Raw genomic sequence first — 13485 nt, forward strand, 5'->3', positions numbered from 1 at the left:
TATATATACATATATTTGAAATGAAATGAAATGCTTTTACATAACATTCTTGATATATTATTTCCTCTGCATTTTGATACATTACCGGTACACGCACTAACAATAACATCATAACCTTCACGGTAAATTACATTGTTATTCTCCAGCACAGAAACCGAGATATAAAGGTTGGCGATGGATTAGAGTCACGTCACAGCTTCTGCGTCTACATCGCCTAAGTACATGTCCACGGTACTATTTTAAAGTGAAATATTATTGAGTAGCACGATCAATTTGCATTATCCCATTATCTGACTTAATATTAGCCTTATTTGTTTTAAATGGATATTTAAGAAATTTCAGAAGACAGATCTACACTACAAAAGCAGCAAGGATAGTATCAGTGAACAAAGTACTAAAATAATACATCTCCAAAAACTCCTCACCTTAGCCCCATTTTGTGAGTGTTTATATTAGTGTACGGTAGTATCATATTTATGCGCTCTCATGTCGGCTTGCTTGCTTTATAAATGTCACTTATTATTGTTATTATGATTATTATGATTATTATTATTATTATTATTATTATTATTATTACTATTACTATTATTATTATTATTATTATTATTATTATTATTATTGATAATAATAATAATATTATTATTATTATTATTATCAGCACCATCATATTTTGTTTAATTGTTTTGATCATGAGAAACTATTCAGTTAAACTTGTGTAGTCATCAGTATTAATGTGTGTTAAGAGTGTTTTCTGTATATATAAATAATTAGAATTAACCATAGGTTGTTGTTATTATTATTATTATTATTATTATTATTATTATTATTATTATTATCAGCACCATCATATTTTGTTTTATTGTTTTGGTCATGAGAAACTATTCAGTTAAACTTGTGCAGTCATCAGTATAAATGTGTGTTAAGAGTGTTTTTTGTATATATAAACAATTAGAATTATATACTGTAACAGTAAAATGCCCTAGGTTGTTGTTGTTGTTATTATTATTATTATTATTATTATTATTATTATTATTATTATTACTACTAATATTATTATTATTATTAATATTATTATTATTAGTATTATTATTATTATTATTATTATTATTATTATTATTATTATTATTATTAGTATTATTATTATTATTATTACTATTATTACTATTAATTTGATTGCATACTGTGTGCAGTATACCCAACACTTGCCAGAAAGAGCTCGCGTAAATTTTTCAAGCAATTGATAAATAACTTTTTCCTTGATAAAAAATACTAGTAATAATAATGAAAATAATAATAAAGTTTAATTATATAAAGATTATATTTTGTAATAATGGCGGCCATATAATGAACTATAATATTCCCATGGTGCTTTAAAACGCGAATTCTCATTACTGTGATAGACAGGTTCCAGGTATATTTGCTTTCTCTCGATGATGGTCATTGTCGGTCGTATCATAGTAATAGGCCTACGCCGCTACGCCTGTCTGGAATATTGACAGCATATGTATGTCCGTTACCAAGAATATAACAAATTCAACCTAGATTTGAAATAAACCTTTTCATTGCATTCTCATATCTCCTTAACCATGCTGTAATTTTTTTTTTCATTATTTGTTACCCATTAGGCTTATAATTTACAGTTAATTGCATATTTTCTCGCACATAATGTATTCCCAATTATATTTATTCCTACTAAATTACTCTTATTCATTCTACGTTACATTTGTATTCTTAAAAAGTATTCCTTTAGTTAAGGTACACCTATTTATCTAACGTTTCACTCCATACATATATATATATGCGTAAAAACAATGTTAATTATAAAAATAGACTTTGTATTTGCCAAGATGGTAGTATCGAAGATGAGATTCATTTTCTTTTGTTTTGCAAGTTATATTCTGATTTAAGAAAAACATATCTCCCATCATATTATATTAATTTTCCAACAAATGAAAAATTCTATCAAATTATGTCATCAAAAAACAGTAATATAATTAGAAAAGTATGTTTATTTATTTATCATGCATTTAAGAGCTGTCTCTTATACACATCTAGATGTGTATAAGAGACAGGAGTATATGTATATATATATATATTTTGTATATATAATTTATATATATATATTACACTCGTCACTAAGGAAGGACTAGTGTTGTCCCAAAGCTCTGGTTCTATTTCTGGCTGTTAATACTTGCGTTTACTTTTTAGCTGCTGCTTCTCAAATCTGTATCTCTAGCCATTGTTTCCCGTTCATTGTTTTTTTTTCAGTATTTTGCCTTTTCATATAATATTATTTATTTATATGTGTGTTGTATAGTAAATTGTTCTAGTAGCAGTCTTCCTTCTGACGTGCAAATTCATTTCATTGGGTTGAATTTTGCGGTCTGGATATTATTAATGTCGAAATATGGCTGGGATACACGAACATAATTATGTTTTGATAATATAGATCTTTTTACCTCTTTACATCTCAAACCGCTTTACATTATCGCAGTCCAAAATGCGAGAGATTAAGTAAAATGAAAACGCAAGACGCTTTAAAGTTAGTATAAAGCTCTGTCCAGACTATCATAATTTTCTTTGACACAAAACTGTTGTATGCCCATATATAGTCATGATGTGCCTATATATGGTCATGATGTGATGTCATGTGATGTCATCATGACCATATTTAGGCATGTCACATGCTTTTTTTGTCAAATACCGTAAAATGTGATGGTCTGAACAGGGCTTAACATATGAGAGCTTCAAGAACACGTGCAGATGCAGGCATAATTAATTATTTCTTCAAATTGCTTCCCTTGACTCACGTTAATGTATTTTTCAAAATAGGCATCTTACAATTGTCTTCTTAATATAGTACAATTCCGTAGTGTGATGACGTATGACTAATGCGTTTAATGCATATGACGTCATAGATGGTGATTTTTTTATCTCATTTAAGTTCGGCAAGTTTTTGATATTTTGATGATTTATGGTCATTAAATTCACGTTTGTGAACCTTGGACAATTGGAATGATGGTATAGCTGAAACAAAGTAAAGATACACCAGACGTTTTATATACTATTAGTGCAAGACTCGAAGCGGAGTTCCTGCAGAAGTCACGTCGGTAAAAAAAATCGCTTGCAGGACAAGCACCTTAAAGAAAAGTTTAGATCTCGTTTATTACTATACAACTAATAATTATCTTTCCACCCACATTGTAGACGAATTTCTGTTTTTCTTAGATTCTGTTATTTATTTTAATGCATAATAATTGTATGGTCTAGTATTTTCAATTCTTTTATTTTACTTTAATGCATTATTCATAGTGCAAAAAGCCTTCAAAACTCCTTCAGTTCATTAGTTTCATAATCATCCACCATGTAAAATGTAAAATTTTTCAACTCTCTGGGAAGTGTTCCAGTCTAACGGGGATCCGTGTACAGACAAACAATTAACTTGCATATCCTTCCAGGTACCCAGTTGTCGCGTGGGTAGAGAGAAGCATTAATGTAGATCATGGAACTTTGGTTTTGGTCGAAGCTGTTGTTTCTAATATCTCTCCTAAGCCTATCTTCTTATATCTAGTTTAATAAAGAGTCCGTGTATGTGGAGGAATGGTTGAAACGTGATGCACGTAGGCGTATCGCGTACTCCTTGTTCTATTTACGCTCGTTGTATTGCACCATCTGCTTCCAAAATAATTGATTATTTTATAAGCTCCCCATCCGACCTTAAATCGTTCACATATTAATGTGCTGTAGGCTATAGAATGTGTTGTATACACGAATGTAGCCTTACATAATGACATAGGCATGTCATGAGTAATTCAATCAATCATCAATTTTTATACCCATCCATCCATCTATCCATCAATCAATCAATCAATCAATTTGAATGGTAGTGTAAATGATTGATTGGTTGGTTGGTTGGCTGAATGGATGGATGAATGAACGAATGAAGCAATTAATGAGTGAATGAGGAGCGGTTACTCGGTCTGCTAAACTGGTGGTAGCCACTGAGTGTGAGCTGAACCGTGGAGATCTTTAGGACCCCGGTTCAATTCCTATCGCTGCCCTGCTTTTTGTTTCAGCTGGAGGGCTGAAATACAAGTTACGATAGCGCACCGTCTTTCGAATGAGACGTGTATGTCCTTGGTCCCGTGTGCAATATGGCCCATGTGCACATTAAAGAACGCAGTAGGCCTACACTTTTCGGAAAAGAGTAGGGGATTGTCACCCGTGTACTGCCGAATTCACCACCTTGACCAAATGGACCCACTGGAAACAAGTCTTCGGACTTAGAAATACAATCAAAAATACATTTTTAAAAACATCAAAAAACCAAGTACAGACATCACTCAAAATCTAAAAAACAAGAAATTAATTAGTACATAAGTAATCAATAATGCTCGGCATTGCCTCCTGTTAAGGTGATCTGTAAACGCGTCATCAAATAATGTGTACAGGGTCTTTAATTTGTTCTGCGCTTCTAACAATATCATTATTATGAATGATCAAATTATTCCATTCATTTACAATATCCATACTCATATTATATCGGGAAAGCAATATTCTGTAATTTACTCCAATTAGAGAATATGGCCCAAACAGACCCATTTTAGTTAGGCCTACAGTTTGTACTTTTGAATTGGTACATTTGAGAGCCTTGCCAATACAATTATGCAACGTTTGGCTAACATCAATTTGATATCACAGTCAGCAATATGTGCTAAAAGTGCACAATGAGTACGTCTAGGTAATCTCCAGACACGCCGAATTGCAACCCTCCATGCAGTATAAATACTCTCGATTTTAGCATCAAATAGCCTAAGGGGAGAATTTGGCAACCATACAAGCTAGTACAATAATTTTGAAAAAGTAGATTTTTAATTTCCGAACTAACATACCGAAAGTTTACAATAAACATAATACATTAGCGATTAAAGTCGTGAATACATTTGGTACCATTAAAATCATAAATATTTTCTGAAAGCGTATGACCAAGATGAGTGGTTTCATTTACAGCTTTAACACTAGATCCATTTATGGTAATGGTTATCAATTAATGTCAGTCATCCAAAACACTAATTCATACATTTTATACTACACTCTTTCATCTAGTATTTCATTTGCTGATTTGCGAATATTTGATGAACCTACATAATTACTTCCCTCTTTTGAAAAATACATAACAGCCTATAGACAGTTAAACATTATAATAAAACGTACCTTACGTAAGAACTTATCGTGTGACAATCAGAGTTATTACCAAAACATAAGAATACAAGAACAAACCTGCTAATTTTATAATTTACTCGCATTTCATAAGGATGTATCACACTATACAGCTATTGAGAGTTCTGCTTCTGGATAATAGCCATTGCTAAATCTGGCTTTAATTTGCATTAGGGTCAATATCGCTGACCACTGCTCAAAAACCAAATAAAATACTGGAGGCAGGATGAAATTCGTCAGCTCTGATAGCCTTTGCATTTCTCGGGAAATGGTCAGTAGACGGTATATGAGTCAACTCAAAGATGGATGATTCGATCTTGACGACTCTGCCAATAAATGCATAATTGATTAATTCATTGATTCATTCAATTGCTCATTCATTCGTTCGTTCGTTCATTCTTTCGTTATCATTCATTCAGTCAGCAAGATTGTTAAGTTGCTAGTTCAGTCAATCTTGCTTTCGTTCATTAATTCTTCAATTCATCCATTCATTCTTCATGTCAGTCTGCAGGGACGGATCCAGACTGTTGTCCAAAAAGGGCGGGGATAAAAGTGGGGCCGACCGAGATAACACTACCCCTAGGGGGCCGGGGCATTTGTTTTTCTTCCTTTTTTTTATATTTTTTACCTTGTAAAAAGGGGCCGGTTCAGCTAGCTCCCCTGACTTTATGCGCTAGCTCCCCACCCCCTTATACCAGCTTCCCCATAGCCATCCCTCTTTGATAACGCCATAGTTATAAAAGATGATGGTCGACCTGTTCAATGGGTAGGGGATACAAAAGTACATTGACAACGTGTTTATGTAATTAAGGTACTGTAATGATAGTGTAATCATTTGGTTTTATAGTTAGTTGATGCATGTGGCGAGAACATTGAATAGGGACCTGCAGTATACACACTTTAGAAAAATAAGACTATATACTACCCAGTCTAAAGACATCAATATCAATCCAAATAAAGTAGGCCTAACATTAATAAGTGTATATCAACAGAAGATTTATGCTTTTATTTTTTTGTCATGGAAATAACAAAAAACCTCGAGAACATAAGTGTTGTTATTATTATACATTCTCTTTCGACGTCGAATTCTCAAAACGTCCGCTATTCATTTAATTCATCAAGGGATACGCTCTTTAGCATTGACAACTGTCATTAGCAACGTCATTTGACTGAAATACACTGAGTGACAGCATATTTTACACAGTGATTAATAATATGCAATCGTATGTCTTCACCTTAACAATCATTAGGAATGTTATTGATTGGCAGAGCTTTTCTCAGTTAAGTCCTTGATATTGATTACATTTTTTTCTTTCTGAGCTTTACTAACCTTATCAGCCAAAATGTGTTCGAACTTTTCATCGGATAATTGAGATTGTTTTTTCGTCAGCAACTAAATGTTTCCATTGCAACTAATATTGTTAAATGGAAACACTTTATATTGCGCTCAATCATCCTTTTAAAAAATTAAGCGTGCTGTAGTAGTACGCTTGGGGGGAGATTTGGAATATAGATTTAAACCATCTTCTGCGGACGTACAAGATGGATTCTTTTAATTGTATTTATATATCTGTCTTCCGATAAGTACAGGCCTCTCTGATGTGAGGATCATCGTACTTGTAGAAGTGTGGACTTGCTCTTACAGTAACTTACTTCTCCCCTAAAGGGTCCCTTCGTTGAGGTACAATACAAGGTAAATTTACCGGTACCAGCTACTCTCGTCTGTCCACAACAGACGATTTGTCTGGATTTGAAGTAGCAAATATCCACCTACGGTTAGGCCTACATAGGCTATCATGTCAATCTATTATAGGTCTTTAAAATGTTCTTGGCGTACCAGCTATAACTTGAATTTGCCATTATTTTGGAGGTGTATTACGAAATGCTGTCGAAACAAATATATGCGTTCCTATTGCCTAAATATATAACCATGAAGGTATAACATTATTTATTTTATTTGTATCTATTATTTTATACCTCCATGATATAATCTAGTATAAGCATCTGTAATACGTGATCTCTATGTTCTGTTGATGTGATGAAAAAAACTGGAAAATGATAATCCGAAGTCTATCAATGGTTTATGATGATGGATAAATTCATCCACGAAGTTATGTAAACAAGATGATATTTTAATTTTTTTTTTCGTGAATAGGTAGGGAATATTATATATCGAAACGTGATATCACAGTGGCCAGTAGTGTTTATGTTCCTGTATTCATACACACATGTCATATACTTCGCGACGCCGCAAAATAACTATACCTCATCAAGATTGAGATCCAATCTTTATCTGAAAATGTGTCTCTTGAGAATTATCTAAAAATAGCATAATGACTTGCAGCGTAATTAGACTGTTTGATAGTGGTCTGGAAAATAATGTAGTGCGCACCTGTACTGCGCAAGGTTATCGACATTCGCTTTATACACAGGTCTATAAAGGCCGTTTTCCACTATACGAACATATTCGTGCGAATCGAAGTTGTTTGCTTATACGCATGCACAGTTTAATTTTCAGCACGAGATTCTCAACTACGCATGCGTATGAATAAAAATTTTCGATTGTTGGGAAACGGCCTTAAAGCCTGTTTTCCACTTGTGAATTTATTCGCGCGAGTCGAAAACGTCTGTTCATGCGCATACACATTCACATTTCTATTGGAGTTTTCGCTTCAGCGAAATCGGTAGTTCGAGCAGTTTCTACTTTTTGCGAAGCGAAAAAAGTGCCCAACCAATCAGAGGTCAGGAACCGAACCGACGTCTTCGATTCGCGCAAATAAATTCGCCTAGTGGAAAACAGGCTTAATGACGAGGAGAACTTAACGTTTTCGCATGCGCAGATGACTATTAGTGACGTCATTACGTCAGTGGTGGCGCCAAGATTCGACCGATAGGGGGTCCGAAGTCCCTGACGGGGGAGGTCCCCGGCTAAAATAAGGTGGGCGTGGTCGAACGTCGCTCAAAATATCTCGAAAGTGTTCCAGGGGGAGCAGCTTCCGAAAAATATGACAGTTTAGGGGTTTCAAAGGCTTATTGAATTGATTATTGAGTCTACTAATATGTAGAAAATACATATACATTTTTTTCTCCCCGACGAATTGGGTTTTTTTTCGACTTGGGGCCCCGGCCCCGCTGGCGCCACCCCTACCTACCCTACGAACACCTCTGACTTCAGAGCTAATTTATGTTTATATTTCATAATGCTGTGAACTGTTTCGAAATGCCGGTTGCAGTGTCAAAAGTCATAGGTAAGTTGAACATCTCGTCTGAAATGAACTCTCTTGAGAGAGTGTAGTTACAAAACTAATATTAGACGCCGCGCAGATAAGAAAGTATATACAGTATTTGTATCTAGATCACGTCATACAGTATACTGTTCGGGCGCCGTGGCAAGATACGTTTACGATCAAAGGTTAAAGTTTAAAGATATTTCTTATAAATATATTTATTTTGATATTAAAGGTATTGTTTGTAAATACATATATGTTACTTTGTATTTGGTTTGTTAATTGTAACTATATCATCCTCATGTTCGTTGTCCTCATCGTTGTAATATTAATAATAATAATAATAATATAATATTGACGATGATGTTATGATGATGACGACGACGACGACGATGATGATGATGGCGGTGAAAATGAGGATGAATAATGATAGGTCTAATTGTAGTTTACTATATTATCAAGTGTAGGCCTATTATTATATTAAAATTTAAAATTATTAGTCAATATAATTATATTTGTATCATTATCATTATTATTATCATTATGATTATAATTACTATCATTATTAGTATTTTATTTTTATTATTTTTTTAACTATTTTCTTTACTTATAGTTTAAATTTGATGCCTTCTGTCCTTGAGTGCTTCAATTTTTGTAATCCTTCAGTTATTTTATATTATATTTTTGTTATTTTATTGTACGAATGTGTAATAAATGATAAACAATAAAATGTCATAATAGCAATATTCGTTATATTCTGGCTTTGAATTTCAATATCACAGAGTTTAATCTAATAGTGAAATAAATCAAACAGGACATCTAACATGCAATAATCTGGATACGAATAGTAGCCACATGACCTTAGAAATTTAAAAAGTGAATATTTGCATTATTTTATACATTGCAGAAATTATATTTTCATGAGTATTTGAAAATCAGAAGAATTTTAATGCCGATTTTATCTGATACGATATTGATTTTATACTGCACGGCAGGCTATTTATGTTTTTTTAAACACTAATTTTCTAACTTAAAATTGAGTATATGGAGCTTCTTTAATGGTACCGGTAATAGTTTTCTCTCCTCAATCAATCAATCAGTCAATAAAAACCAATCAACAAATCAGTCAATCAATAAATCAATCAACCATTCAATCAATATATCAATCAACCATTCCATTAATTAATTAATTATTGATAATTATAAAGTGCCATTAGCTTTACTTTTACTTCATGGTTTCTTGCTTTTTGTATCGCTCCTGTTCTCTGTGGTTTATAATTCTTTACTGATTTTGGATCGATACAAAAAATGAAGAAACTTTTAGCTTGATAGATGTGTGGCCACATGTGTGGCCTCGGGCGACCCTGCTAAATATTACATAAACTAGACCACCGCCTTTGTAGCAATTGCTTCTCCACGAGAAAGCAATGTGGCAGATATAATGAATCGCTGCCATGTTTGTTTTATGAACGGTATGATATGAAATCCGTTGTCATTCCATTCCTAACCTTTATGACATTCGAGATATTTAATCGACTGTCCCCGTGAAAACTCATCCTCTTTATATTTTTCATTCTTCTCAGCTGTCGCAAGCCATTTCGAGTCAGAGACGACATGCGTACGACACATATCCCGTCGACAAGTGGTAAGAAGACACAGAAATCGAAAAGCGAGACGTTGACGCATTAGGCAAAAGAAGCAACCCAGATAATTACTGAGTCAACAACACGAATCCGTTGTTATTCCCACACTCTCCATTATGCAGCAGAGACCATGGAAATCCAATCGAAGAGCTAAGTATGTTTTCAATTTGCGTGTGGATTAAATTGGAGAATACTTTTGATTTTCAAACATGTTCAAAAAGTTGACGGAGAGTAAAACGAATGCGGCCGCAACCATGCCGGCGAAGTTACCGTCCGTTTCTAGTAGCGCGGTTCGGTTCAAGTTGGATACGGGTACCTATGAAACGGAGCGCGTACTTGGTGAAGGTACCTTTGGTCGAGTTGAATTGGTAACAGAAAAAGAAAGCGGTACAAAGTTAGCGTTGAAATATATTTTAAAATCTAAAACAAATTTTAAAGACTTTCAGCGGGAGTTTCGAATGAGTTATTTTCTATGTGGTCATGCACACGTAGTTTGTACTTTTGAAGCTGCCTTCGAGACTCCAGAAGCGTACGTTTTTGCTCAGGAATACGCGCCAGTCGGAGATCTCTTTGACGCCATACCGCCTCATAAAGGTCTTTTGGAAAGCAGGGCGAAATCTTGTCTACCACAAATTGCTTCGGCTATTTCATTTCTTCACGGGCAAAACATGGTGCATCGTGATATCAAACCAGAGAATGTTCTTGTGTTTGATGAGTCGTTAACAATGGTGAAATTAACTGATTTTGGAATGACTAGAAAAAAGGGTTCTCACGTCAGAAAGACAGCTCATAGTATTCCCTATACACCACCAGAAATATGCAAGGCTGTAAAACACGAGGGTTATTCGGTTGAGTTGGGCCAGGATGTCTGGTCATTTGCAGTGCTAGTTTTTTGTACTCTGACTGGTAGCTTTCCTTGGGAGAAAGCTGACCAAACCGATCAATATTTTTCTGATTTTTCTAAATGGGTGAAGAGACGGTCGCACGTTCTGCCACAAGACTGGAGAATGTTCACCCCGAGGTTGTTGAAGTTCTACCGTAAAGCTTTAGATTTGAAGACATCACGAAGGTGTGCCATTACAGACTTCTTCAAGTATGTGGAGGATGATTGGATAACGCCGAGCAAACGAAATCGATCAACAGACGAGGACGCTGGAAATCGCGAAGCCATGGAAGACCTACGGCGTAAATTGCGATCTCATGGTGTGGTGACGGAAACAAATAAAGAAAACAGAAAACAAAGGACTATAGATTGGGTCGAACAGTGTCAAGTGACGTCACCAGTAACCTCCGATGAATCAAAAAACAGCAATGTTCTAAAGGATTCTGATGAAAAAAATACAAATGACGTTGAAAATGGCATTGATTAACTAGGCCTACTATTAAGAGTTTGTACTGAACAAGCTTGGGATGACAATAGATAATACAGGCCCGTAGCGTGGGTGGCGGGGGGTGTTAAGGGGGTTACGACGAACAGCCCAAAAACTGGAGAAGGTCCTCATTAAAAAACGAAAACTTGATATTCGTAGATATATTTACAATGTTCTCCAGAGTATCGGAGATCATACAAGCCAAAGGGTCCACTTTCCACTGAAACGAACCTCCCGCATATAAGTCACGCTACGGGTCTGTAATATTAAAGTAGGCAGATAAATGATCGTCTTTCAAACATGGATGACTTTTTAAGTGTGAAAATGTAAAACAAAGGATAGAGTTGAGTTGTAAACCAATAATTTTTTTAAAGTCAATTAAAATAGGAACAAATAATAATAATATAGAGAAATTTTGAAATGTTCTTTAATAGAGATTTTGTACAAAATGAATATCAAAATGAAGTACTGTATTGTATATAAAGAGTATATGATATGACGCAGGACTACGTAAGGACTTATTAGTTTTCTTAGCGAAATCTTATCGCTCACGTGAATGAATTTGATATAGGCCTAGGTCTACAGTACGAACAAAATGATTGCTGGATTATTATGAAAAGAATCGTCTTCGAGTTAATAATTTTGTTTTATTTAAGAACAAAGATAATAAGTGCTCAGAAAATATGATTACGACCATTACGTTATTTCGACCAGGTTTGTATCAACCCTGCATCCACCAGTCGCGTGATTTTTCTTCGCCTGTCTTCACTTGAGGTTAGCATCTTAGGATGCACCCGACATTTCCCAACATAATTTGCCATCTGGGCTTTAGGGCCTACACATTGCTTGTTGACGTTGACGAATTTTTGTAAACGATACAAGTAGTTCTCTAACATTAAAAGACTTAATAAAGTATCTTATAGGCCTATACTTGATTTACAACGCCACGTTGATTATTAATATAATGTTACGTCGATTCGACGCGTTACGTTGATTGCCACGTTACGCTGGCTACCACATTGCGTTGAATATATCTATTATTACATTACGTTGAATTTCAAGTTGGACTGTAGTCTATTTCTCGTTGTTATTTTACGATTAAAGTTATGCTCATACAGGAATAGTGTTCTTATATAACCAACGTGGTTTTCAATTCGATGAGGATCAGTAGGGGCCTATTTATTAAATTATACTACTAATGTCGCATTTATGTTAATTTTGATTTTTATTCAAATAAACCTTCACTTAATAATATGGAAGTGGTTTAACGCAGTGGAATCCTTAAGTTCGGAGTTCAATCGTTCGCTGTGCCCTTGGGCAAAGCATACTTTACAGCACGATAGCGCAATTCGAGCGCTATTTATCTGCATTGCTTCTCTCCAGGATTATAAATTGGTGCATGGTGGGGTTGACTGTTCCTGCGTTCCAGCAGCAACATTAAGCATGAGGACTCACTGACCTGGCAAAATGGCGCTTTGTATTTGAAAATAATTAAATAAATAGATAAAAATATTAGTAGTTGATCAACACTTTCATGAGATAACATCTGTTCACAATGATATTGTTTGCGAATTGATCATCATACTCTGAATCTAGGGTTTCATATTCCAATAAATACGGTGGACCATATGGCGGCAAATGTAATTATAATTACATTGCATGTCAGTGATGAAGATACGAATATCTGTATTACTTCTCATACTTCCTATTCCAAAATAAAAGGCTTAAAAGCCAGGGCCCCGTCGGGGAGAGTTTCCCCCCCCCCCCCCCCCCTCCCTTCGGAGAGAAAAATCACAATTGTCCTAGATAAAAAAAAAATTGTAGGCCTATGTATTTTCTACATATTAGTAGACTCTAAAATCGATTAAATAAGCCTTTGAAACCCCTAAATTGTCAAAATTTGTGGGGTCTTCGCCCCCTGGACCACTTTCAAAATATTTTAATCGAAGCTCGACCACGCCCACTTTGCTATCGTCTGGGAAATCTGGCCCCTCGTCGGGAGAATCGGCCCCTCTACCGGGGACC

At 34.8% G+C, this 13485-nt stretch overlaps 1 protein-coding gene across 3 annotated transcripts in view; it reads left to right on the forward strand.

Moving 5' to 3' along the window:
- Positions 1-13240, forward strand: part of LOC117115366 (serine/threonine-protein kinase SBK1-like) — a 28849-nt gene extending 15609 nt beyond the window's left edge. For all 3 annotated transcript variants that reach the window (XM_033259132.1, XM_033259133.1, XM_033259134.1), the window contains one exon: positions 10031-13240. In XM_033259132.1, the coding sequence (XP_033115023.1) occupies positions 10300-11460 (1161 nt within the window). In that variant the 5' untranslated portion in view covers positions 10031-10299 and the 3' untranslated portion in view covers positions 11461-13240. The remainder of the gene's footprint in view (positions 1-10030) is intronic.
- Positions 13241-13485: the final 245 nt, after the last annotated feature.

The sequence above is a fragment of the Anneissia japonica genome, unplaced genomic scaffold (genome assembly GCF_011630105.1).
Source record: "Anneissia japonica isolate Jap-2015-1 unplaced genomic scaffold, ASM1163010v1 scaffold288073_len612986_cov165, whole genome shotgun sequence".
Classification (NCBI taxonomy): Eukaryota; Metazoa; Echinodermata; class Crinoidea; order Comatulida; family Comatulidae; genus Anneissia; species Anneissia japonica.